Source organism: Glarea lozoyensis, assembly GCF_000409485.1.
Source record: "Glarea lozoyensis ATCC 20868 chromosome Unknown GLAREA14, whole genome shotgun sequence".
In the NCBI taxonomy this organism is placed as follows: domain Eukaryota; kingdom Fungi; phylum Ascomycota; class Leotiomycetes; order Helotiales; family Helotiaceae; genus Glarea; species Glarea lozoyensis.
The window spans coordinates 550,886-577,215 of NW_007360988.1; the positions used below are offsets into that span (position 1 = coordinate 550,886).

Genomic DNA, 26,330 nt, shown 5'->3' on the forward strand with positions numbered 1-26,330 from the left:
CACTTTTCTGATGTTTTGATCGAGATCGAAAGGTGCTGTGAGAGACGATTTGATCTGGATATGCGGCTGCAGATAAATTGTCATTCCAGATTACGCTGCTTGCGGTAAGTAATCTCGCGTTATGGGGTTTCTTGGCCTCTCTGACGTTCGGTGCTTTTTGGCCATTCAGATGCGACTTGGGATTTCGTGCATGCTACATAGCGAAAAGCATGACCGGCGATTTTATGTATCAGCTCCATGCTACCGCAGTGCCGCTTCCTCACGAGGATGCGACCCAAGTCTTACAGGCTGTTGCCATAAATACAGGTAAATGTCTCGTGGTTGTTAATATATGCGAGCTTATTTTGTACCTTGTAAAGTTTATCATTGTGAACGTACCTAGTGACGATCAAATCGACCTTGATTGAGTGATTTACGACAATCCTCACGGGAAGGTATATAAGGTATATACGGTACTTACGGTAATAGGCGGTATTATATATTGGCTAATGAACACTTCAGATACCTAACTTCGACAACTTCAGCCAACATCGGTCCCAACAATCCCAAGAATAGCCAAGTCAGTGTTCTTTTGGTACGCAATGTCTTCTGTCACCTCCCCCTTGGCATCACCCGCACTTCCACGGCGCCAGACTGCCTTGGTGGTTGCCGGGCCGGGCCAGCTTGCCCTCCACCACGATGCGCCTCTGCCTCACCTGGCCCCTGATATGGCCCTTGTTCGCACTGTTGCCGTCGCTATCAATCCCGTCGATGCCAAGATGCTCGATTACAGCCCGGCCGTGGGAGCTATTCATGGCTACGACTTCGCGGGGGTGGTGGTTGGACTCGGATCCGAAGCCCCTGGTCACCTCTCGATCGGGGACCGGGTTGCTGGGGCGGTCCATGGTAACAACTCCCTGGAGCCGTGTGTTGGTGCCTTTGCACAGTATGTCGGGGCGACCGCGGAGTTGCTCCTCAAGATTCCTGACGGGATGGCTTTCGAGGAGGCATCCACGCTCGGCATCGGCTTGGCTACCGCAGGTCTTGTCTTGTTCCGAGAATTAGAGATCCCCGTCCGCATCGAGGATCTGATCGTCAGGGCGGCGGATGCTAAAATCTCCCCGAATGCGGCACCGAGTGGGGCGTGGGTCCTTGTCTCTGGGGGTAGCACCGCTACTGGCACCCGGGCAATTCAAATGCTCAAGCTGTAAGCACTTTATTTATTCTCCGATTTTGCTTTTTTGGGTCATTTTTACCGTAAATTGGCATGTTTAATACATCTGAATATTTAAGAGTTCGGGTGGCGTTGGATGGAAAACGGCTCGCTGATGACAGCACTCTGCAGCGCAGGATTACGGCCCATCGCAACTTGCTCGCCGTCGAACTTCGCACTGGTCCTCGAGTTTGGAGCGGAAAAGGCGTTTGACTACCGCAGCCCGGAATGCGCTAAAGAGATCCGCGCTTACACGCGCAACGGCCTGGCGTACGCCATCGACTGCGTGTCTGAGTCCGACAGCGCCCAACTCTGCTATGGCGCAATCGGCAGGGCTGGCGGACGGTATTGCGGGGTAGAGCCCGTTCGCCAAGCGGTAGCAGCGACACGACCAACCATCCGCGCTTCGTGGCTCATGGTTCTGACCATGTTCGGCGGTCGAGTAGCTTTGGACGGTGAGTACGCGCGAGACGCATCTGCGGCAGATCGGGCCCTGAGCGCGAAAATCTTTGCCGTGACACAGAAATTGCTGGACAACGGCCGGATCAAATCTCACCCAGTCAGGGTCCTAGCCGGCAAATGGGCCGGTGTCATCCAGGGTATAGACATAATTCGTACGGGGCCAGTATCAGGACAGAAGCTGGTCGTCCGCGTCGACGGAGACGCGTAATGTATGTCGAGAACCCACGGGCAGCTAGACACAATGCCCGCGTTTCGTGTTCCGATGTTGGGATGTTGGCATGTTGTTGCGTGTAATAACGTTGTTGGTCACATGATTCCGCCCTGCGGCTCTCGCTTAGCTAGTATATCACCCAGACGCTCGTCCCTCAGACGACACTCCTTCTCAGCTTCGTATCTTGATCAAATACGATTCTTATCGACGCCGTATAGCGTGCCATATCGGTGACCGTGTCGTAACATCTTCTGCACACCCTCCACACATCAGTATGCCGCAAGCCTCTGTGCTACCGGGCTCGCTGTGCCATATTCGAGCATGTGTTTTACACCAGATTTACAGTCAACGACTGAGTCTGGCGTGCCTTCTCGGAAAATTGTTGCTTACTGTTCCCAGCTTACCAGCCGGCCCGTCATCTATCACCAGCCTGACAGCCACTTTTGCCAAGTTGCCATACTGTTCGCACATCACGTCAGATCCTTCAAACTATCACCACCTGGATTTTGAGCAAATTCACGCCACCAAATTGAAAGATGCACCCCCCCGTGGCACCGAGCCGTGAGCCTACGTTGCTACTTATTAGTCTGTCCCAAATTCTGTTCGCTCTGCTTCTGCCAAGGTACCAGGCAGTATTATGGGACACACCGTTGTTGAGGCTTGGGGTCGTCATTGACTGGCAAAGGTACCTGGATTGTGGATCAGTCTTGCCAATCTTACTTACTTTGTAGAACGCCTTTATTCGGTTTTCTATTACTCTTGGCACTTGAGGCCAGTAGAAACTGTATACTTGTATTGGCCCAATATCCTGGTGATGGATCAAATGAACCTTGGCGTTACTTAGAAAAAGCGGAGCGAACAGAATTTGGGACAGACTGAATAGATCCATCGGCCGATTATAAATTACTATTTATATACCGACTATTCTGTCAAATGGCGCCGCTCATGACACCGGCTCTTGAACCACCAAATGGACAGCAGATCAACCAAACCGACCCCGGCCAAACGCGCCTCATGTGATCGCTGTCGTTTTCAGAAAATCAGATGCCCACGACTGGATTCGGACGATTTGAGCGATTGTGCTAGATGCCGATATCTGGGGATACAATGTGTCTACAGCGCGCCATTGCCAAAGGGACGGCCAAGCGGAAGCAGGAAGTCCACCAGCAAGAGCTATACAACGCCAAAGGAGATACCTCTTCTGCCTCAGCCCTCGCAAGCTAGCCCGGAACCAATAGAGAACCAGGAAACCGAAGACGAGCTCGAAACGATAGACGAACTCCGATCAGCACTGGGGTCTCCAGATTTTAGCTCTCAGTCAGGGACCTGGTTCCAGACGGATCCATGGTCCTTGGTAGGGACTGCAGCGGACAGGGGATCCTTTGCTGATCTTGCCATGGAAACATACACCTCAAACGCCTCAGCCGCCAAGCTATCCCACGATGACATTTTCACAACTTCAATGCAGCAGCTTGCAGCGCTGAGCTGCAGCCTCTACACGCTACATACCACGTGTCGCCACGAGACAGCCAGGTTGGAGCTCCAACCCCAGCTCGTCTCTCATACTCACGCCTTCAATTCCTTGGCGAATTTGCTAGGAGCCCTACCGAGCCTTGACGGGTACGAGATATACACGGAAGCCTGTCTCGTATCAAAGAGCTTACTCCAAGTAATGTATCGGCTTCGGCTCTTCGACTCTCCGAATGATGAGAGCTTACCGGCTGCTCTGCGACATCTTCTCTCTGCGTGTTATGTCCAGCTCCTCCATGTGCATACAATTCTTGTCAGGCTTATGTCATATGAGGCGTCCCACTCACCAGATTTTCATCAAGGCGACCCCTTCTCCGTCGCTCGGCTTCGCCTGGTGGTAATTTACAACCTTGTCAAGCATCTGCTGGACCATGTGCGGCGCGGCTATGGTGCAATAGGTCTGGCCATGGCGCGGTCGGTCTCTCAGGCAACTCCCTATGCAGGATCTCACGAAATAGGTCAGCTTGAACACAAGTTATGGAACGATCTCCAGCAGTTGGAAATATGGCTTTCTCCAAAGCTACAGACCCCTTCGGTTCATTATTCTGCTGAGTAGCTTGTAATGATTTCTTTGCCGCTTCGGATGTTTAACAACCAATGGAAAATGAAGGATTCGCTTTTCTAAAAAGAGTAACTCACACAATGATATCGCTCTATGAGATCTATACATCTCTATCAAACTTGTATCCACTTAAGTAGAAGGACTTGGTAGCACTTGGGTTCTGGCATCGGTTGGTTCCAATATCGTCGAACTTGTCATTCCCTTATTTGACATATTTCATCGTCATCTTTGTACAATATGGATTATCAACAATCTGAACCCATCGCCATTGTTGGCAGCGGTTGCCGTTTCCCCGGTGCTGCCAATTCTCCTACTGCTCTCTGGCAGCTGCTGAAAAGTCCACGTGATATCTTGAAAGAGATACCTAAAGAACGTTTTGATGTGCGAGGCTGGTACCACAAAGACGGGGACCACCATGGCACGTCTAACGTTCTACACTCCTACACCTTGGAGGAGAATCTTACCAAGTTTGATGCCAACTTCTTTGGCATTAGTGCAAGTGAGGCCGAGTGTATGGATCCTCAGCAGCGCCTCTTGCTGGAAACTGTCTACGAGGCCCTCGAAGCTGGCGGCCACACCATCCAGTCTTTACGTGGCTCTGACACTGCCGTTTATGTTGGTGTTATGGGAGGGGACCATGAAACAAGCCTTCTCAGAGATGCCAACAGCCTACCAACATACTTTGCGACTGGCACATCGCGCGCCATTCTTTCAAACCGAATCTCTTACTTTTTCGATTGGCGTGGACCGTCTATGACCATCGACACAGCATGCTCTTCGAGTATGGTCGCTGTGCATAATGCTGTTCAAGCACTACGGTCTAATGACTCGAGAGTTGCCATTGCATGTGGCAGTACTTTGCTTCTAGGCCCTGGTAAGCCAATCCAACCCAGCGAGTGATCAAGCTAACGAATGCTAGAAATGTATGTGGCCGAGAGTAACATGCACATGCTGTCGCCCACAGGCAGATCCCGCATGTGGGATGCTGATGCTGATGGCTATGCTCGCGGCGACGGTATCGCCACTGTTGTTCTCAAGAAGCTCAGCGACGCTATTGCTGATGGCGATCACATCGAATGTATCATCCGTGAGACTGGCATCAACCAAGATGGCCGTACTCAGGGAATCACTGTACCAAGCTCCGAGGCTCAAGCTGCACTTATCCGCCGCACCTATGCCCGAGCTGGTCTTGACCTTACAAATCCCGCCGACAGACCTCAATTCTTCGAAGGTACGTCGGTAGTGACCCAATATCATCTTGAGTGATCTGACATGAATCTAGCGCATGGAACCGGCACCAAGGTAGGCGACCCCAAGGAAGCAGCTGCAATCTACTCTACCTTTGGAGGACTTAATAGTCAACCTCTGTATGTTGGGTCGATCAAGACCGTCATTGGTCACACGGAGGGTGCTGCTGGAATAGCCAGTCTCCTCAAAGCCTCGCTATCCCTTCAAGCTGGCATCATCCCCCCAAATCGCCTGTTCAATCGTCTCAATCCAAGCATCGAACCTTTCATTCAAGGCCTGCAGGTGCCAACTCAGGCAAAGCCATGGCCTGCCCTGCCTAAAGATGCTGTGCGAAGGGCAAGTGTGAACAGTTTTGGTTTCGGTGGCGCCAATTCTCACGCCATCTTGGAGAGCTACCAAGCACAGATTGACAACGCAAGCAGCGCCCTGGTTGTACCGGCTACTCCTTTTGTTTTCTCCGCAGCGTCAAACACTTCGCTCCTTTCCAGTCTTCAGGCACACTTGGACTATCTAAAGACCAATCCAGTAGTCAACATGCGGGACCTTGCTTGGACGCTCCAGCAGCGCCGTTCTACTTTCTCGCATAAAATCGCATTCTCGGCTCCTGACGCGGAAGGCTTGATCCAAAAAATCGAGCTTAGACTCAAAGAGTACGAGGAGAAGTCAGACGCAAACATTGGCGTCCGATCGAGCTCAACCCTTCCAAAGATCCTTGCTGTTTTCACTGGTCAGGGTGCGCAATGGCCAGCAATGGGTGCTGAACTAATACGTTCCTCTGAATTTGTTCGCCGCCGATTTCAGGAGCTTGATGTTGCCCTTGCAACTTTGCCAGCTGCAGACCGACCGACCTGGAAAATTGCTGATCAATTACTCCTTAATGCAAAGTCGTCTCGTATCACCGAAGCCGCTTTCTCACAGCCGCTGTGTACAGCAGTCCAAGTTGTGCTCGTCGACCTCTTGCGCAGCGCCGGTGTTATGCCAAGTTCTGTGGTGGGTCACTCTTCTGGTGAGATTGGTGCTGCATATGCTGCAAATTTCATCAATGCTCGGGATGCTATTCGAATTGCCTACTACCGTGGCTTGTACGCAAAGCTTGCAGGCGGGCCGACTGGACAGAAAGGTGCTATGCTTGCTGTTGGAACATCTCTCGAAGATGCCAGCGAAGTGATTGAGCTTGACGCTTTTGCTGGACGTGTGGCGGTCGCTGCACATAACTCGCCAGCAAGCGTTACCTTGTCGGGCGACGCAGATGCTATCGATGAGATCAAGGCTGTCTTCGAAGAGGAAAAGAAGTTCGCACGTCTACTTAAGGTTGATACCGCTTACCACTCACACCATATGCTGGCTTGCGGCGAGGCTTACGTCAATGCTTTGCGTGTGTGCAAAGTTGAAGTTAACCGAAACCGCGATACCTCTGTGACCTGGTACTCCAGTGTGATGGGTGGTGAGGTCATGGAGCCGACTGCCCTACTCCAAGATCTATACTGGCGTGACAACATGGTACACAGGGTCTCCTTCTCTGAAGCTGTTACGGCTGCAGCTCAAGCTGAGAAGCCTACTCTTGCCATCGAGATTGGGCCTCACGCTGCTCTCAAGGGCCCAGCACAGCAGAATATTGCCGAAACTGGCCTCGACCTTCCCTACACCGGCGTTATGTCCAGAGGTCTTAACGACGTTGAAGCATTAGCCGACGGTCTAGGCTATATCTGGACCCAATTCGGCCCTGAGGCTGTTGACTTCGCTGCCTTTGAGCGACTTTTCCTTGACGCTCCGCAGGCCAGGCTCGCCACTGGCTTGCCTTCCTACCACTGGGACCAAAAGACCCACTGGCAAGAGTCTCGCATCGCGCGTAAGATGAGAACTCGATCGGACCCATTCCACGAACTTCTTGGTGTACCACATGCGGACAATACTGAGCTTGAACGTCGCTGGTCGAATGTGCTCAAGATTTCAGAGGTACCTTGGCTGACGGGCCACAAATTGCAGGGTGAGCCCGTCTTCCCAGCAGCTGGCTACGCCAGTATGGCCTTTGAGGCAGCCAAGTCTATCATTGGAAACAGGCCTGTCAAATTGATCGAATTACGAGATCTGGTCATCGGAAAAGCCATCACCTTTGGAGGCGAATCCGATCCTGCTGCTGAGACTCTGGTAACTCTAACGGATATCACTTCAAGCAAATCCAATCCGAAAACTCGGGGAGCGAAATTCTCCGTTTACTCCGCTGCTATCAAGTCGGCGCGAGACCTGGAAGTCAATGCCAGCGGTACAATAAACATAATCTTCGGCGAGCCTTCGATGTCGGTCCTGCCACCAATTCAAGTGGATGACTCGAATATGACCGAGACCGACTCGGACAGGTTTTATACCTCCCTCTCAACCATTGGGTACGAATACTCTGACAATTTCCGCACCATGGCAAACTTGAAGCGCAAGCTCAATCAGGCTACTGCTCTTATATCTAGCTTCGAATACGGTGATGAAACTGAGAATTTGATGGTTCACCCTGCGCTACTTGACGTAGCTTTCCAGAGTGCTATCCTGGCATACTCTGCGCCTGACGATGGACGTTTGTGGTCTTTACACGTACCAACCTTCTTCGAGTGTATCCGCGTCAATCCAGAACTCTGTGCTACGCTACCTATGCACTCAGTCCAGCTTCCGGTGCGAGCTCAACTCTTTGCCCCTGAAGCGAACGCTGTGGACTCGATTCGTGGCAATGTAGACATACTCAGCGCCGACGAGCAACACGCTATGGTCCAGGTTCAAGGCGCTGCTGTTGTGCCCGTCTCGATGGCCACTGTTTCCGACGATCGCACTGTCTTCTCATACAACAAGCTCGGCGTTGCAGCCCCAGATGGAGAACTGGCTCTTGGCGAACTGAGACCATCAGCGAAAGACATGGAGCTTGGAACCTTTCGTGAAAGACTTGCCTTCTTTTACTACAAAAAGTGGATCCGCGAACTTACTGAGGCAGACTGGACGAAGTCTGAGTGGCATTTTCAACGCCTGCGGGACTCGATCAATTGGACCTTGTCTCTCGTTGACGCCGGAAAGCATCCCTATATCCAGTCAGAGTGGCGTAATGACACCCAGACCCAGATCGATGCTCTCTTCAAAGCGCATGCTGACTCCGTGGATTGTCGCTTGGTCAGAACCGTGGGCGAGACTCTTCCATCTGCCGTTCGACGTCAGTCAACCATGATTGAACATATGATGAAGGACGGCTTGCTGGACGAGTTTTACAAATATGGCCTTGGCTTTCAAGTTTACAACGAGTCCTTGGGCAGAATGGTCTCCCAGTTTACGCACGTCTATCCAAGGGCCAAGATCTTTGAGGTAGGTGCTGGCACAGGTGGCGCGACCAAATTCGTTCTCGAGACCATCGGTAGCACCTTTTCCTCCTACACGTACACCGACATCTCCACTGGCTACTTTGAGAAGGCCGCTGAGGCGTTCAGCGAATGGAAAGATAAACTGATCTTCAAGAGCTTTGATACAGAGAGAACACCTGAGTCTCAGGACTTCCAGGAAGGCACATATGATCTCATCATTGCTTCCAACGTCCTCCACGCTACCGAATCGATGGGGAAAACACTCAAGAACGTTCGCCGTCTTCTCAAGCCTGGCGGATATTTGATGTTGCTTGAAATCACCAACAACAAGCTTGCTGCGTTCACTTCAATGTTCGGCGGTATTTCAGGTTGGTGGGCTGGCTGCGAAGATGGGCGTCCTTATGCTCCTACCATGCCTCTTGAGGCTTGGAATACTGTCCTTCGCCAATCCGGCTTCGGCGGAGTTGATTCAACCACCCCCAATCGTGAAGGACTGGCCTGGCCATTCTCGGTCATCTCAGCACAAGCCGTGGACAATCGTGTCAGTCATCTGAGGAAGCCTCTCTATCGTTCATCCAACGCCGCACAAATCTCCCATCTCACGATCATCGGTGGCAAAACATTGGAAGTGTCTAAGATCGCCGAGGACATCGCCGACATTGCCGGACTGAGCTGTCAATCAGTTGAGTCCTTCACAGACCTGATCAGCGCTCAAAGCTCTGTTGTTCCCGGACAAACTGTCATCTGTCTCTCGGATCTCGAAGACCCAATGTTCAAGGATTTGGAACCTGAGAAGATGGAGGCTCTCAAGATCGTACTGGAGCATTCTCAAACATTGCTCTGGGTTGGTCACGATTCTCTCCACCATCCTTACCAGCAGGCCATGGTTGGTTTTCTAAGGTGTATCATCCATGAGATGCCTCACCTCTCGGTACAGCATCTTGATGTTGCTTCTGGCCTGGATGGAGTCTCTACAGTGATCATGGAGGCGACCCTGCGTCTGCATACCGTGAGCCAGTGGGAATCTTCCGATACCCTTAACCAACAGTTGTTGTACACTAAGGAGACCGAGCTCATGTTCCAGCATGGAAGCCTCTACGTACCACGCATGCTCCCTGACCCTACGAGGAATGATCGCATTAACTCTCAAAGACGCTCAGTCGCCAAACACGCCAACCTGAAGTCAGATGTGATCTCTATCAATGAAACAGGCTCCGGTTTGCCGGTCTTGAATGATGTTCCATTCTTCAGCAAGGTTAATGAAGGTAAATCCGCCATGAAGCCGTGCGTTTCGACTCTGTCGGCACTGGGTATTACTGCCGGACTCTATTTGTTCGTCAGTGTTGGGCTTGAAATTTCGACATCAAAGGCCGTCATCGCCCTTTCTTCCTCAAACTCGAATAAATCCTACCCAATGGTCAGCATTCCTACAGAAACACGGGAAGACCCAGCTGTTCTTCTATCTGTCATTGCAGCGGAACTTCTGGCAGCCCGTATGCTCTCTACAGTTGTTGTAGGGGCCAAAGTCCTTGTTCACGAACCTGGTACTGGTTCCCTCGGATCTTCTCTTTCACAAGCTCTCAAGAAACAAGCAATCGCCAGAGACTTCGAAGTCATTTTCAGTACCTCTAGGGCGGACGAAGACCCCTCTTGGCTCACACTTAGCCCTTGGATGCACGATCACAACATCAAGCGCCTTTTGCCAACTGGGGTCACTCACTTTTTGGATCTGGCAACTGACGATGAGTCTAAGGAAGTATCTGCTCTTATCCAGCAAGCCCTGCCAGGTGTTCAGTACACTGGCTCGAAAGACCTTTGGCGTGGGACAAGCTCGGGTTCTTTTCAAGAACAGGAGAAGCTCATCTCCCTTCTGAAGAATGCTGCTACAGCCGCGGGACAGTACGTGGCTGGCCATACACCAACAGAACTTTCCCTCAGCCAGGTTGCTGATGTTAAGACACCTTTGCATCCTGCCACTCTTATCGATTGGACTGCCGAAGATACCGCTCCTGTCATTGTCGACACCATTGATGCGACACCCCTATTCTCCGCTAACAAGTCCTATCTCATGGTCGGCCTGACTGGTCAAATTGGCCAGTCGCTGTGTGAATGGATGGTCCGGAACGGTGCGCGAAACATTATGTTGACCAGCCGTTATCCTAGTGTAGACCAAAAGTGGCTTGATTCTTTCAAGGTTTATGGTGCGAAAGTCGCAGTCTACGCTATGGATGTAACATGCAAAGCCAATGTTATTCAGGTCGTCAACGACATTCAGGCATCCTTCCCGCCGATTATGGGCGTCGCGAATGCTGCGATGGTTTTGAAAGACACTTTGTTCTCGCAGATGTCATACGAGCAAATGACCGACGTTCTGAGACCAAAGATCGATGGCACTAATTGGCTTGATGAGATCTTTTACGACACTCCACTCGACTTTTTCGTATGCTTTTCTTCGACTTCCTCTGTCGGTGGTGTTTTCGGTCAAAGCAACTATGCAGCTGCCTGTTCCTATATGACTAGTCTGGTCCGACAAAGGCGAGCTCGCGGCTTGGCTGGGAGTGCCTTTGATATTGGCAGAGTTGCTGGTATTGGCTACATTGAGCGTGCTTCTCAAGTCGTCCAAGAAACGTTTGAAAAGTACTCATACATGCCGCTTTCGGAAACAGACTTGCACCAGATGTTTGCCGAGACAATATTCGCTGGTATTCCAGAGATGAACCTCGACCCAGTCATAAGTACCGGTATTGAGCGAGTTCCTGCGGATCGCAAGCACCTTCCCCCTTGGATCCTGTACCCACGGTTGTCCCACTATCTCATTGACACGCAGGCGACGAACACCATTTCGGATTCCAAACAAACAGTTCAACCAGTCCGAGAACAACTGATTGAAGCCACAACAGCGGAACAAGTTCTCTCGATCATCAAGACCTGCTTCGCGGCCAAGTTACAGATCATTCTGCAGCTGACAGGCGAGGAAATGGATATGAATGTCCCGCTTGTGGAAATCGGAATCGACTCTCTCGTAGCTGTTGAAGTTCGTTCCTGGTTCTTGAAAGAGCTGCAAACGGATATGCCTGTTCTGAAAATTCTTGGTGGTGGATCTGTCTCTGACCTTTCGGAGCAAGCTTCTAAGAAGTTACCTGCGGAGCTCGTTCCCCTGCTCGGCAACACAGCAGCTCCATCAATTTCGAAGGCCGAGAAAGAAAAGCCTGCACAACGCCCGCTCATTCAACAAGAGGTCTCGTTCGTTGCTACCAACGCAAGCAAAACGGATAGGAACGCATCTTTGGAGCGCCCTGCCCTCCGGCACGCTCTTTCTTTCGCTGGCACCGCCGGCAGTACCACGGAAACGCACTCGAGGGAAGAATCTATTGCGACGCCGCCATCGAGTCTCGGCGGAAAGTCGTCATTCTCAGACCTGGGAGCAGACCTGGTAGCAATTGCAGAAAGCAAGGAGCTTAGTGAGTTCAAAGTCTTGAGAACAGAACCGATGTCTCTGTCACAGTCACGCTTCTGGCTTCTCGATCTCTTCCTCGAGGACCGTACGGCTTCTAACGTCGCCTTCCAGTACCAATTGAATGGAAACCTTAAGGTTGATAAGCTTGCACAAGCGCTCGAGCTCGTCGCCATGAGACACGAGTCTCTCAGAACCTTTTTCGTCAATGACGATTCTCAGCGCGACATGGCAGTCCAGAGCGTTTCCGATACGAATCACGTCAAGCTAGAGCACCGAACAATCAATCATGTCGATGAAGCAGCTCAAGAATACGAGATCCATAAGAGACACGACTTCGATTTGGCTAAACCTCAGCTCCTCCGCATGACCCTTCTTACCCTCAATACCACGATGCACTACCTTCTTGTCGCTTACCATCATATCATCATGGACGGTATCAGCTTGCAGGTGCTGCTTTCTGATCTGGAAAAAGCATACAATGGCACGCCAATGGGTCCTTCACCATTGCAATTTCCCACCTTCTCAGTGAACCAACGCAAGGCGCTCCGAACCGGGGAAATGGATTCTGAGCTTGAATACTGGAAGAGTGTCTTTCATGACTCGCCAGCTGTGCTTCCACTCCTTCCAATGGCCATAAGCAGTTCGCGTGTACCCATCTCTGCTTTCAAGAGCAACGAAGTCTCGAGGCGAGTCGACCCAGCCCTTGGACAGAAGGTCAAGGCTGTTGCTAAAATGACCCGTTCGACAAACTTCCACGTCTATCTCACCGTCTTCCGCATCCTCCTTGCCCGATTGGCTGACGTTTCTGACCTCACGATTGGTATCGCTGATGCCAACAGAACCGACGACGACATCACTAAAACAATTGGTCTCTTCCTCAATCTTCTGCCTCTGCGATTCAAGCCTGACGAGGCAAAGACCTTTGCTGCCTCGGTCACAGAAACCAGGAATCAAGCATACGCTGCACTGGGCAATTCCAAACTGCCCTTCGATATGATGCTCCAGGAGTTCCATCACGTCGAGCGTTCGTCAACTCATGCTCCGTTCTTCCAAGCTTTCTTTGATTACAAAGTTGGCGTCAAGCAAATATCAAGGTTTGGCAACTGCCAGATGGATATGCAGCAGAACAACACCGGAGAGACAAATTACGATATCAACATCACCGTCATTGAAGACGATCAAGGTCCAGGTATCATATTTGAGACACAGGCGACGATCTATGATCGCCATGCCACAACCCTGCTGCTCGAGACGTATATCAACCTGCTGGACGCCTTCGTCAATACACCAACCATGAAGACAGGCGAGCCTTCGCTATACAGTCAAGCACAAATCCAGCGAGCACTCGACATGGGCAAAGGACCTGACTTGCTGTCCCAATGGCCTGCCACTCTTTCGGGGCGTGTTGAACAAGTCGCAGGACAAAACAAAGACGCAGTGGCTGTGAGAGACGGCAATGGTACTTCAATCTCCTACGGAACACTTATGAGTCGAAGCCAAGCCATTGCAGCCACCTTGCAAAAAGCCGGCGTGGATCCAGGATCCAAGGTTATCGTCTTCCAACAACCATCGGTCGATTGGATTGTCTCGCTTCTGGCTATCTGGAGAATTGGCTGTGTCTATGTTCCCATAGACGTCGCAAACCCACTTACTCGCCTAGCGGCGATCGTAGAAACTTGCCAGCCAAGGGTGATTTTGACTGATGCCACCACCAGCCCCAAAGCAAACAGCTTGAATGCGGGTAGTGCACTTACACTCAATGTCAGCAATGTTCCCGCCTATGCGTCTGCAATTGTTCCAGATTTGTCTCGCCCAGAGCAAGCCGCGGTCATCATCTACACCAGCGGTTCGACTGGAACGCCCAAGGGTATCACAGTCAAGCATGAGGGTCTACGAAACTACATTGAAGGTTCCATCAGAATGTACGGCATGGAAACCCCACAAACCACGCTGCAGCAGAGCACGCTGAGCTTTGACATTTCACTGGAGCAGATTTTCACTGGTCTTGCAACTGGCGGATCTGTCTTCATGTGCCCCCTGAACCAGAGGGGCGATCCACTAGAGATCACTAAGGTGATGCGAGATGAGAATATCACTTACTCACAGGCAACACCGTCCGAATATCTCATGTGGCTTCAGTACGGGATGAGCACGCTCCGACAATGTTCCAACTGGAAGTACGCCATTGCTGGTGGTGAAAGACTCACAAACACCGTCGCAAAGCAGTTTGCGGCCTTGAATCTGTCCCATGTGCGTCTAATCAACAGCTATGGCCCTGCAGAGATTTCTTGTGGATCAAGCTTCTATGAGATCGACTACCGTCATGGAGAGCAAGGTGATATTCCGATCGGCTCCCAGTACCCCAACTATACAGCTTATGTCGTCGACAAAGATCTCAAGCCCTTGCCAATTGGCATAGCAGGTGAAATCGTCATTGGCGGAGCGGGCGTTGCTGCCGGCTATGCTAACAACGCTGCTTTGACTTCCACTCAATTCTTGCCCAACCCCTTCGCATCTGCGGCCTATATGGCAAACGGATGGACAAAAATGTACCGCACTGGTGACTACGGGCACTTTCGTGAGGATGGATCACTGGTCTTCCGACACCGTATCTCCTCCGACCTTCAGGTAAAGATCCGTGGTCTCCGAATTGAGCTTGGAGACATCGAAAGCAACATTGTGCGCGCGGGCAACGGTGCCATTGTGGAAGCCGTCGTCACTGTTCACGGTGAGGACTGTGACTTCTTGGTGGCCCACGTCGTCTTCGACACCAAACGCGACATTGCTGATAAGGACGCTTTTCTCCAGAATGTTCTTCAGGACTTACCGGTTCCACGATATATGGTTCCCGCTATGGCCATTCCTATTGACCACCTGCCATTGAACAACCATTCCAAAGTTGACAGGAAGGCCGTCAAAGCGCTTCCACTCCCAGAGCACATTGCAACTTCAACCCTCAGCGGCGAACTTACCAATACTGAGACTCAGCTATTCCGCTTGTGGCAAGATGTACTGTCTACGCACGTAACCAACATCTCCATCACGCCTGCTACCACGTTCTTCTCGGTTGGTGGTAACTCCCTCCTAATCGTGCGCCTACAAAGTCGCATCCGCGAAGAGCTCGGTGTCGTCGTGTCTGTCTTCGAGCTCATGAATAGCAGCACCCTTGGTGAGATGGCCTGCAAGATCGAAGAGAGCGTCGGTGTCGAAACCATTAATTGGGAACGCGAGACGGCTTTGCCCTTTATAGCACCAACTCCTGTTGAACACTACACCGCACCCCGAAAACAACCCAAGGTCGTCGTGCTCACCGGTGCCACCGGGTTCCTCGGTCGTCACCTTCTGGAGCGGTTTGCAAATGACCCTAATATCACCGATATTCACTGTGTGGCTGTCCGTGACAAGCCCGTGGTGCCTTCGCCCAAGATCTCAGTCCACCATGGCGACCTGTCCGACCCAATGCTCGGTCTCAGCCAGCCCGAGTTTGAGGAACTCTCACTTACAGCTGATGTAATCATCCATCTCGGCGCCGTCCGCTCATTCTGGGACAACTACCACGCCCTCCGCCAGACGAACGTGCAGCCAATCAGAGAACTCGTCAAGCTGGCAGCAAGCCGCCGTGTTCCCATCCACTTCATTTCATCCTCTGGCGTCTTGCCCACGACCGCCTACTCCCCAGTCGGAGACTCGGTTGCTCAAAACCAACCCGCAACTGACGGAAGCAACGGGTATGTCGCCAGCAAATGGGTGGGCGAGCGCATTCTCGAGCAGGCAAATGCCCATCTCAAGATCCCCGTGTCCATCCACCGCTTCGTTCCCGGCCCGGAGCCTCCGCGTGATGCAGTGACGCCAGCGATGCAGTGGCTAGCTCAGCACAGCGAGATGCACAAGATTAAGCCAGATATCTCGGGCTGGAGAGGTCACATTGACTTACTGAAGATGGACGAGGCAACTGAGGTACTCTGCGAGTCGCTTGTTGGTAACTCGCCGAGCGCGCGGTTCTTACACCACGAGAGCCACGTTCGTCTGAGGGAACCTGACATGGAAGCCTTTGTTGGAGTGAGGAAGGGGAGAGCTGACCTCGAGGAGATGGAGCTCCTCGATTGGTTTGGCAGGATCAAGGACGATGGATTCGAGTACTTTTTGTCGTCCCACACGGCGAGCTTCCAGGCTGGCGATCAGAACGGAGGTGATGTCTTGACGATGAGAAGATAGATGGTGGGAGTCGAAGGTGAAAAGATAATCGGCGGACTATAGGGTCATGATCATGACTTTTTTCTTTTGTTAGTGGAGTTGGAGTTGTGGTCTGGAGTACGGTTTGGATTTGATGGTATAGATACGGACAAAAGCGGGCGTATGGTAGAATCTTACAATCTCCTCATAGAATAGAACATATAGAATAGAAGGAATACAGAGATTACAAACACCTTCACTATTGCATTCGCGCGTCATTAACCTTCGAGATGGTTATCCAGGCCCTTTGGAAGCGTCGTAGGAGATGTCGGTCTGTGTATGACGTATTTTGAGAAGCGAAAAGAAGTTTCGTTTGGGGAATCTAAATTAAAAGTACTCATTATTGTTGTCGCCTAGTCGTCCAACTAGCCTCGGTATCGTCAATATCTAGGAAATGTCACACCGTAAAGTGCAGCATTACCTTGGAAGACTGAAAGAGGTGTTTTTCTATGGATGTAGTGGATTTGAAGACTCGGTGGTATTATTGATACATGGAACATCCAAATGTGGAGCCCGAAAAGAACCTAAGCGAGGCGACCCGTTTTTGAAGGGACTTCCATAAGATGAGAATTATATACAAGGTCTCACGCGCCCGTCATAGCCGTATTTCCGTATAGGGACTTCTAGAAACCAGAAGTGGAGGAACCCAGGTCCACGGGAAACCACTAATGGACACGGCACTTGCATATAAAGGGATGAAATGGCAGATGAGACGAGGCGAAAAGCCACTAACCGAGATGGCATTTCAAGCAAAGGCCAAAAAATGCAAGATGAGACGAGGCGAAACAACATTGAGCGCATTGCCAGCGAATGACAGCTTCGCTCGTATTGGAAGCTCGACCCCAGGTTTGGAGTCGCTGGTCCTGATTGGGGCGTATATTCTGTCAGACCCGTTGCTGGTGAGACGGATTAGCCGAGTTTGAGGGGAACCCTCAGGGGCTTGGCTCATCCCCTCGCTTCCATCGTGGTGAGCGGCTCGAGCACTATGCATGTACCCGAGTTGAGTCGAGAATCGAGACTGAGGAAGTATAAGAAGGTGAGTTTGCTTCGCATTCTAATGTTCTTTTTCTCTCCAGCCTCAGTCTCCAGTTCATCTGTATACCATTACTTTCACATTCATTTCCGCCGGTCGGTTCATTCACTTCTCGATTTCTGTTTCTCGTCTATAACAACAAAGTTCAACCATCAATCGTTCAAATCAATCCAACCGATAAATCAATCAATATGCAGTTCGCCATCGCTTCCATTATCCTCGGCTTTGCCGCCATCGCCTCCGCCGGTGTCGCTGGTGATGCCAGTATCTTCGCTCGTCAAAATGCCGGCCGTCCAGTTCCTTCAGGAAATTGCTGTGTCGCTGCCACTAGCGTGAAGCAGGATACTTGCACTGCTACCAACGGACAAACTGGAAAGTGTGTGCCAGGTGGTGCTGGAGCTTGTATGTGATCCATATCTTCTTCTAAGAGAAATACTGACTTTGATTTCTTCAGGCAACGGTGCGCTTAACTGTGTCGCCGACTCGGGCTTAACTTGCGATGCCAGCATCATTGAGCGTGGCAAGCCTCTTTGCCGTGCTAAGGTTGCCAACGGTCTCCAGGATGGAGCTAAGGTCATCACTAGCCTTTCTCAAGCCAAGGTCAACTAAGCTGTGATGCACTTTCGGCGATAGCATTGCGGTAGGAGTTTGGGTGGACGGGTCTGGGATCGGGATTGGTTGTTCGACGGATGATTCTTGTTTATAGCTACAGTCAATGCAAGAGAACAGGCTTCGGAAGAAGTCGAAGTTGAAGTGAACATAGCTGTCTCTATTGCTGTGCCTGTGATATTGTGACTAGCACCAGTAATGATATACCTGACCCGTAAGCCAAACGACCAGATAAAATTTGAATCAATTCTAGTCTAGCGATTGTTGCCAGCAGCCTGTAACCTTTAGCTCTCACTTTCAAACGGCCATCCAACAAGCCCAATATTCAACTTCGTCCCCTTTTCAATTTCCTCAGCCTGAGCCATAAGTTCATCAACATCCCAATTACACCACAAAAACTTGCCCCTCAGAAACCTCGCCTCAGGACTCGTAAGCCAAACATTAAAGCTCGCCGGAAGCGAAACTACTCCAAGTCAGCCCTGTCACACTCTTCAGCACCCGGCATAACATACCATCATCCGTCTTAACATCCTTAAAGCTCTCCGCACCGCCAACACTTAAATTCATCTCCGTAAGTATCACACCCGGCTGGGTATGGAAAACGCTCAAATTCGGGTTTGCTAGAGCAACAGTGTCCCAGAGACGATATACAGCTAGCTTGGCGACGCAGTATGAAGGGAACGCGTCGTTGAGACTGAGATGCGCACCCCATGAGTTAATGGCAATGGCAACTGCATCTGGTGCCGCATGCCGAAGAAATGCCTGAGCAACCCATAACGAACCAGCGACGTTTGTTTGGATACATGCGAGGTACTCTTCACCATTCACATCCGCGACCGTCTCTTTAGGTCCAACCACCGCCGCAGCATGAACGAGGACGTTAATCTTCCCATTCCCAGCGAACTGCGCAAACGCAGCATCGACATCTTTCTTCTTAGTAACATCCGTGCAGATAGTAAATACCTCGACGTCAGGAGATTTCTCGTTGATGAAGACCTTGTTGTCTAAAAGGGGTTTCTCTCGGCGTCCCAGGAGAGCGATCCGAGATGCGCCCGCGGCGGCGAAGTAGCGGGCCGTTTCGCCGCCGATGCCGGTGCTGCCTCCGCCGGTGATGATTATGGATTTGCCTTTGGCTGAGAGTTCGGGACGGGTTGGGGAGGTGGAGGGTTGGGCTTTGGTGTGCCATTTTTTGGTGGGGGATGGGAAGGGGGGGGATTCGGTCATTTTGAGCGGTTAATTTCAGATTTCAAGGTGGATGGATGTTTGGTGGGGATGTATTGATGAGGAATCCATTTTGAGCGAGCATAGCGGTCTTTATGGAGATTTTCTTGTTCAAATAATGTCTTACTTTCACAATTTCGTGTCGTCGTTACAAAATCATGTATCTACAAAATGTTCCGTTCCGAAACAACTTTACCCCTTTACAATTTGTCCCGCCCGGGATGCTTCGCTTAAGATTCACACCTATTAGAATTTGGAGAATGCTTACAAATAGACTATTGTGGAGAAACTCAATCATGCTGTTCTTTCTAGTCTTCAATGCGCTTTCTATTTCACCATACGTGAACTTACAATATGTTCCGCTGCAGTCAATGTTGAAATGAACGCCGCTACCGTGCAATCGATCCTACGGTGTGAGCGGTGTCATAAGCCGTTCAACAAGCGTGAGTTGTGCTTCCACCAGACTTTGCTACTTACTAATGATTAAATGTGTGAAGAATCCACACTAAAGAGACATGGATACTACTGTCGGTCTCGAAGAATCGGTACTTCTGTCCGGCTTCAATCTTGCCTTTCTTGTGCCAAAGGAAAAGCGCGCTGTGACAAAGGTCAGCCTGAATGCTCAAGATGTATAAGTAAAGCCATTGAGTGCCGCTATCCTGCAAATACACCTAAAGCTACAGAGCTAAGAGTTGAAAATCATGATAATGCACCGATTGAACGAGAGGATGCAGTGATTCACATGACAGCAGGTAATCCTAGCGTCGACAACCTTCAGAATTCAAGTGAAGATTGCAACATGATCCAAGACGGGACACTTGTCACCCCAGACCTAGACTTCGCAAACCTTGGAGAAGAATACCTCGACGGAAACGAGCCTGGCATTGATTTCTCTGATTTCATCAACCCTCAGACGCATGATCCAGACCTCGCACTAGAAACATTATCCTCGGTCCACTATTCCACACCTTCCACCACTCAAACAACCCAACAACTCCAAGACCTCTTCTCGACAACTTCATCAATACCGCGAGCACCAAGCACCATCATCCGCTTACTTTTGCATCGACCAAAAATGCAGACCGGAGCTCAAAGAATCGCCAATCTCATCCTTCACAACCTAAAATCTTATCCACTGATGATGCTGCGCTACAACACTCTTCCGCCGTTTATCCATGCCAGTCTGGTATCATCCGACGTCGAAGATATAAACATGGAACCGTTGAGTAATTGCATTAGTATGGTGCATATGATCAGTAGTGGGGTCAGAGGGAGTCGTATGTTGTTCTGGAATAACGTGAGAATGGAATGTGAACGATTTTCTAGCGAAGTACGTTCGAAGTGTGGAGGGATGAATAAAGAAGCTGATGGATAACCTTCAGTACTTGAGAATGAATAAATGGCAAGTCCTTGCCGCTATGCAAGCTCTCTCTATTTATGTTCTTATCCGCTTGGATGAGGGCGAGACCGACAACAATAACTTTGATTTTCTGTTGATAACGACCGTGATCGTGAGTCTAGCTCTCGCACTTCTATACCTATATTAGGCTTAACGACGTACATAGGTGATAGCCCAACAGTTCGGTCGCACCGACGCAACTTGCCACATGCAGTGCGTGGGATGTGACAATGGACTAGAAAGCAGTTGGAGAGAGTGGATTTTCAAGGAGTCAAGGCGAAGGTTAGACATTTTACCCATCCCTTTACATTGAGTAGACAGAATATTACTGACCTTAACGAAAGAATGGCCGTGGTATATCGAGTGGTAAACATGCTCATCTATTTCGAGCCAGCAGCCATGTGTGACATGCCGACAGATCTGATCCTCGCACCGCTGCCAGCGAAGAAGCAGTTGTGGGAAGCAAGTGATGAGTTTGCGTGGAAGGTAGAAAGCCAGAGAGAACCTGGGATTCAGACGTCTTTTGGATTGGCGGCGGACGGTGAGCTTGTCAAGCTGGGTGATGACCGACTTTCTTGCAGTGATGCGTGGGTGTCCAACCAAACCTTGGATGCTAGGGCGTCGTCTAGGAATGTTGGGAGGTGGGAAGAGTGGTGCGCTGGGATAGACGGGTTTGGCGGGCTTGTTATGCTCGCTGCTTCGTTGATTGTGTAGGATGGTTTAGATACCAAGAAAGACTCCTGACTATTGTACTGTGAGCAGGATTTCAATGGAGTTCAAAGACGGGAAATTAGTGTTCTGAAAAGACAAGAAAAACTTTGCTGAAAATCCACCTGAGAGCAGAAGACTTGCTGAGTATACAGACAGATACTGTTAAATCCGTCAGTAAGTCAAATGCACATATTCTTGACAGCGTGTTGATTCTATACATGACATAATATACGAAAATAAATTATATATCAGGCTCATGATATGTACTCCATTAAAAAACTCAATCACAACAACTACAATCCAGTGTATAAAAATTATGACACAAGGAAAGTACCGGCGCACTCGGTGGCACCTGTAACGGGCGAAAACGTAATCCCCGTTTGATTTCATCACGATCGATAGTTCTCCTGACCCAACAGTTTTCATAGTCTTCCGTTTCCATGTTCCAGACTCTATGAGGCTCTGGCTTTTCTATTGGGTCAAGGCGCCTGTCAGCTGGCTCGAGATTCATTTCCATCGGGTCCGATGTAGTAGCGATGAGCGATAGGTGCAGGGTTGAGAGCAAAGGCATCCGCTGACTTAGCGTTTCGAAGACCTGATTCCAGGAGCCGCTAGAGAGATTTACGTGGTCAAAGCTGACTTCCTCGAGTGTAGCTGCATGTCGTGTGAGTACACCTTGTAGTGCTTCATGAGTCGTTGTTAGGCCGAGGAAAGTGAGCTTCTTTAAGCGAGGGAGCTTCCAGTTGTCTTTGAACAAGGTTGGTAAGAATGCGCCATATGCCTCTTCGTCCAGGCTCGCGGCTGGATACAAATTGATCTCAAGAGATTCAAGATTAGGCATGAGTCGTAGCAGCAATGAAACGCCTTCGATGTCTATTTCAGATCCACCTCTGTAGTTTTTGGTGGAGGCGCCATGGTTAAGCATCAATTGTACGTCTTCTTCATTGCTTATAGACAGAGAGGTCTCATTAGGCCTCGGCGGTTGAGTTGTCATAGCTAGGTCAAGAGAAAACGCTTTCAACTTCATTCCGAAGGCTTTGAACCCTGTCGTATGAAGTATTGGTAGTAAGCCAATGGTGATCGCGTGTGTTGGTATGCTACACTTCTTCAATTTCTGATAGACAACAAGGCTATCTAGTTGAGTTCCAGAATTGATGATTGCTGATAAAAGTGCTTGGTACGCCGCAAATGCGCGTAGCCAATCTTTGGTCCACTTAAATGCAAATAAATCTACGTGTCGCTCATCATCGTACGTAGCCACACACGCTGCAAGAATGATTTCCCGGACGTTTGGGAAGCCGTTTAATACCTTTGTCAACATTTTACACATAGGCTGACCTGCGAATTGTTGTTGTTCCGGTTCTTGATCCTCCGTCCACGGCACATCTTCTGGATAGGAAACCAAGGATTAGACAATTGAATCCAAATAAACCAGCTAATTCGGAGAACTCACTTCCTCCCATATTATAAACCCAAGGTTCGTCAAATGTGCGGAAATATACACAATCAAGCCTCAGAATACGAACGGCTGAGCCGAGCTCCGTGTTAAAAGCCAAATCGCAAAGTCTACTTAAAGTAAACTCGGTCAAATCCGCATGAAGACCTTTCACAAATGGTCGAAGTGAAGGTGTGAAGAGTCGTGCAGTTGAATGCGATGCGAGTCGAAGTGAGCAAATGGAGTTCACATCTAGACAATCACCAATTATTATTGCGAGCTCGGTTGCGACGGACTCAAGGTTTGATGCCATCTTGTGACAAGACTCGTGGTAAAATGGGATAGGAAAATGCAGATCCTAAAAGACTCATAAAGACATTAAAGTCGTGGTGATGAGTAGATTTGGTTTCGTTACGTAGAAGAAGTCGTAAACCAAGATGCTCATCAATTGCTCGAACCGGAGTTGACGCTTTTTATTAACCGGCTCATACTATGCAGTGAGAGGAGAATCCGTAACTTGGACGACCTGCGGCAATTTATGAAGTAAGATTTGTCTTCATGGAAGCTTCTTTTGCGATAATATAAACCAGAAGGTTGTGATATCGAATACGTTGGACAAGGGTGGGAGAAGCGGTGTCGTCGGTGATTTTTGGTATCATAAGTGTAATTATAAATATCAGGGGTGCATGTATCCCCCTGTCAAGAGATCAACTCTATTTGTAGAAGCTTGAGCATCTCCGACTATTCATACAATAATTCAAATATTCAAAAACCATCAAATAGAGACAGTAAATAAAAGATGGTACCTTCAAGAGTCAAGATGTGTGTCCCATATACTGTAAGACCTTCACACTTATCTTCAAACCATAACATCTAACACACTAGATATTCATCATCACCATCATCATCTTACAAAAACAACCCGAACTCCAATTCCCACGACCAAATTACACACCTCAACTCCATATAACCTACATCTAAACCTCAATCCCCAACTCTCTCCCAATAATAGTCGCAGCCTTCTCACCCACCACCAACGCAGTATTATTAGTATTCGCGCCCACATTCTCGGGAACCATACTCAAATCCGCAACCTTCAAGCCCTGAGTACCATATACATTCAAATCGCCATCCAAAACACCACCCTTCTCTCTTTCCCTCATGGCACACGTGCCAAGAGAATGCCATGTCGTATTCAGGTTATCACGGACCCAGTCCATGATAGCTTCATCATCCTCTTTGCTGTATTCGATATTTGGGGCATTGATGTCGACTGCGCTAGCAGATTCAGAGATAGCAGCGGCACTGCCATCTTTGAATTTCGGGTGTCCGAGTTCGAGTTCGCCTTTGTAATATGGAAGACGACGTGTGATTTCTCGGGACATCTTATATGCCCAGAGTTGCTTCTTGATATCTGATGGATGATTGAGGAAGCCAGCGTCGAAGTCGTAGCCGTTGATGACGTCTTCTTTGGAGGTGATGTGGATTGATCCTCGAGAATATGGGTATGCGGTGTAGGTTCCCATGGTCATGTATTGGCCTGGCTCAACAAGCGATGGATCTGCTAGGAAAGCGTTGACGACACCACAGAGCATCAATGGTCTGGTTGGGAATGGCTTGAAATCACGATCCCAATCCTCTTGGAAGTTTGCTCCGAGAGAATTGATCTCGGCATCTGTAGGTCTGAGTTTGGCGCAGATGTCTGGAAAATGTTAGCTCGTTGTACTTAATTGCCGTTAGAAAAACTCACCAATTCCGTTCCATCCGAGCATAGGATCCTTCGCTTCCAAAGCCTTCGCAAAGTCTTTGCGTCCACTCAAGATACCATCCAAGGTCTCACCCTCGTCAAGGTTGGTTTTGTATGGATAAAGAAGGAGGTGATGATCTTGGTACTCTTCGCCAACACCAGGAAGCTCAGACACGACTGGGATATCCAACTTCTTTAAGATCTCAGGATTACCAACACCGGATCTCTCCAGAATTTGAGGAGATCCTAAGGCACCGGCAGAAACCACAACGAGCTTGCTAGCCTTGATGGTCTTGTGGACTGGCTTTGACAGAGCGAGTTCAGGTTGATGGTCAGCATTTGGCTTGTACTCGATACCAATAGCCTTTGGTGGTGAAGACTCATCAAAGAGTACTCTGATGACTTTTGTCTCCGTGAGAATATGAAGATTGGGGTAGTCGCCAGATTGAAGAAGAGGATGCACATATCGATGAGCAGCATCCTGTCTCTTTCCATCTGGACCAACATATCTATGCCACCTCTGTTACAAATTAGCTTCCTTCACTTTCTGTACTGTTCATTAGCACTTACCGAGAATCCACCAATAGCATCCAAATCCTGCAAATCCGTGATATCCTTATAACCCATACTCTTCACGGTATCCATAAACTGATTCTCACTCTTTCCTCTATACCCGCCATCACCAACATTGATAGGACCATCGTGACCATGTCGACTCTGATCAATATCTTTACCAGTAGGATGATATGTTTCCAGCCTATTTAGATGTGGAAGCATCTCTTTCGCTGACCAGCCAGGGGTATTCCAAGCGTCGAAATCAGCTCCTTGGGCACGAGTGTACATCATGAAGTTTATGGAGGAACCACCACCGAGAATGCCGCCCATGGGGACGATTGCTTCTCTGTTATTGAGGTGTTTGGATTGTTTGGATTTGTAGAACTATGATAAATTAGAATCTAAACCATTTCGAAATTAAACATCAGGAATACATACCAAAGCAGTCTTCGAATCAGGAGCCAAATGACTCAAATAAACCGCCGGATTCGTAACTGTCGGATCATTGAAATTGTTCTTCCCGCCTTCCACTAACAGAATCTTGAGATCCGGATTTGCCTTTGCCAAACGACCAGCGGCAACACAAGCTGCCGTACCACCACCCGCAAAGACGATGTCGACTTCTCCGACGGAATCGTTATATGTAGACATTGTGACTGATTTCAATATAAATTCAAGTTGATTCTGTATCAGAAATGAAAACAAAGAACCAGAACACCCAAAAAGATACAACGCAGCCCTTATCTACTCCCTCGAGCTCCACAACCACAAAGCCCCAAACCCTCCCCCGCAGTGGCTAAGCGAGAATAGCACGACAAGTCACCAATGAAACAGCTGGTTTCGACGAATATAGTTGCCGTAGCTTTGCATGGTTGTGTGTCTCCCTGTCTCCGGGTCACTCTCACAACTAGTTCGAACCTTGATGTCCCTTTTCGGATCAGAACCGTAAACGAACACGTTGAAGCTTCAAGGGTTTTGTTGAGTTAATACAGTACAATAATTGAATCTTTGAGCGATTATGCTTCTCTGAAGATTGCTCTGATTTTGCAGTAACCATATCTTCAGAAGTGATCAAAATAAATTCTTTATTCCTGTGTAGCATGACACAACGCACCTCGGTGTTCCTACACCACTTAAAATGGCAATCGTCTCGCCACCACACGGAAACCGTGCCTCAACCCACGCACACTATCATTTGTTATTCCCGCCTTCCATTATTCTCTGGATCCAGACAGGAGGGGGAGGCTCATACCGCATGCGGGGAAGGTTGGAGATCGTGGGGTAGTCGGACTCCAGTCTCGGCTTGGTTAGTTCCAATCGTTCAGCGGAAACCATCCGCAGTAATTCCAGATGTACACGAGTCATGCCACAATCGCCCACCAAACGACCGTCG

The 26,330-nt window shown here is 49.6% G+C and overlaps 8 protein-coding genes across 8 annotated transcripts; 5 read left to right on the top strand and 3 right to left on the bottom strand.

Annotated features, from left to right (window-relative positions):
- Window positions 1-581: 581 nt before the first annotated feature.
- On the top strand, window positions 582-1,862 carry GLAREA_06758 (GroES-like protein; the record flags this gene model as incomplete). Its single annotated transcript, XM_008080706.1, has 2 exons — window positions 582-1,186; window positions 1,325-1,862. The coding sequence occupies 2 exons, from the start codon at window positions 582-584 to the stop codon at window positions 1,860-1,862; spliced, it is 1,143 nt and encodes a 380-aa protein (XP_008078897.1).
- Window positions 1,863-2,835: 973 nt separating this feature from the next.
- On the top strand, window positions 2,836-3,951 carry GLAREA_06759 (Zn2/Cys6 DNA-binding protein; the record flags this gene model as incomplete). The annotated part of the gene is made up of 1 exon (XM_008080707.1): window positions 2,836-3,951. One exon carries the CDS (start codon window positions 2,836-2,838, stop codon window positions 3,949-3,951), a length of 1,116 nt encoding a protein of 371 aa, XP_008078898.1.
- Window positions 3,952-4,194: 243 nt separating this feature from the next.
- On the top strand, window positions 4,195-16,209 carry GLAREA_06760 (Acetyl-CoA synthetase-like protein; the record flags this gene model as incomplete). Its single annotated transcript, XM_008080708.1, has 3 exons — window positions 4,195-4,831; window positions 4,877-5,188; window positions 5,240-16,209. 3 exons carry the CDS (start codon window positions 4,195-4,197, stop codon window positions 16,207-16,209), a joined length of 11,919 nt encoding a protein of 3,972 aa, XP_008078899.1.
- A 1,242-nt stretch (window positions 16,210-17,451) lies between these two features.
- GLAREA_06761 (uncharacterized protein) lies at window positions 17,452-17,869 on the top strand (the record flags this gene model as incomplete). The annotated part of the gene is made up of 2 exons (XM_008080709.1): window positions 17,452-17,662; window positions 17,715-17,869. 2 exons carry the CDS (start codon window positions 17,452-17,454, stop codon window positions 17,867-17,869), a joined length of 366 nt encoding a protein of 121 aa, XP_008078900.1.
- Window positions 17,870-18,153: 284 nt separating this feature from the next.
- GLAREA_06762 (NAD(P)-binding Rossmann-fold containing protein) lies at window positions 18,154-19,093 on the bottom strand (the record flags this gene model as incomplete). The annotated part of the gene is made up of 2 exons (XM_008080710.1): window positions 18,154-18,332; window positions 18,382-19,093. The coding sequence occupies 2 exons, from the start codon at window positions 19,091-19,093 to the stop codon at window positions 18,154-18,156; spliced, it is 891 nt and encodes a 296-aa protein (XP_008078901.1).
- A 512-nt stretch (window positions 19,094-19,605) lies between these two features.
- GLAREA_06763 (uncharacterized protein) lies at window positions 19,606-21,203 on the top strand (the record flags this gene model as incomplete). Its single annotated transcript, XM_008080711.1, has 5 exons — window positions 19,606-19,635; window positions 19,704-20,420; window positions 20,473-20,601; window positions 20,656-20,771; window positions 20,834-21,203. The coding sequence occupies 5 exons, from the start codon at window positions 19,606-19,608 to the stop codon at window positions 21,201-21,203; spliced, it is 1,362 nt and encodes a 453-aa protein (XP_008078902.1).
- Window positions 21,204-21,480: 277 nt separating this feature from the next.
- GLAREA_06764 (uncharacterized protein) lies at window positions 21,481-22,948 on the bottom strand (the record flags this gene model as incomplete). Its single annotated transcript, XM_008080712.1, has 2 exons — window positions 21,481-22,589; window positions 22,654-22,948. 2 exons carry the CDS (start codon window positions 22,946-22,948, stop codon window positions 21,481-21,483), a joined length of 1,404 nt encoding a protein of 467 aa, XP_008078903.1.
- Window positions 22,949-23,612: 664 nt separating this feature from the next.
- On the bottom strand, window positions 23,613-25,588 carry GLAREA_06765 (FAD/NAD(P)-binding protein; the record flags this gene model as incomplete). The annotated part of the gene is made up of 4 exons (XM_008080713.1): window positions 23,613-24,337; window positions 24,386-24,902; window positions 24,953-25,321; window positions 25,376-25,588. 4 exons carry the CDS (start codon window positions 25,586-25,588, stop codon window positions 23,613-23,615), a joined length of 1,824 nt encoding a protein of 607 aa, XP_008078904.1.
- Window positions 25,589-26,330: the final 742 nt, after the last annotated feature.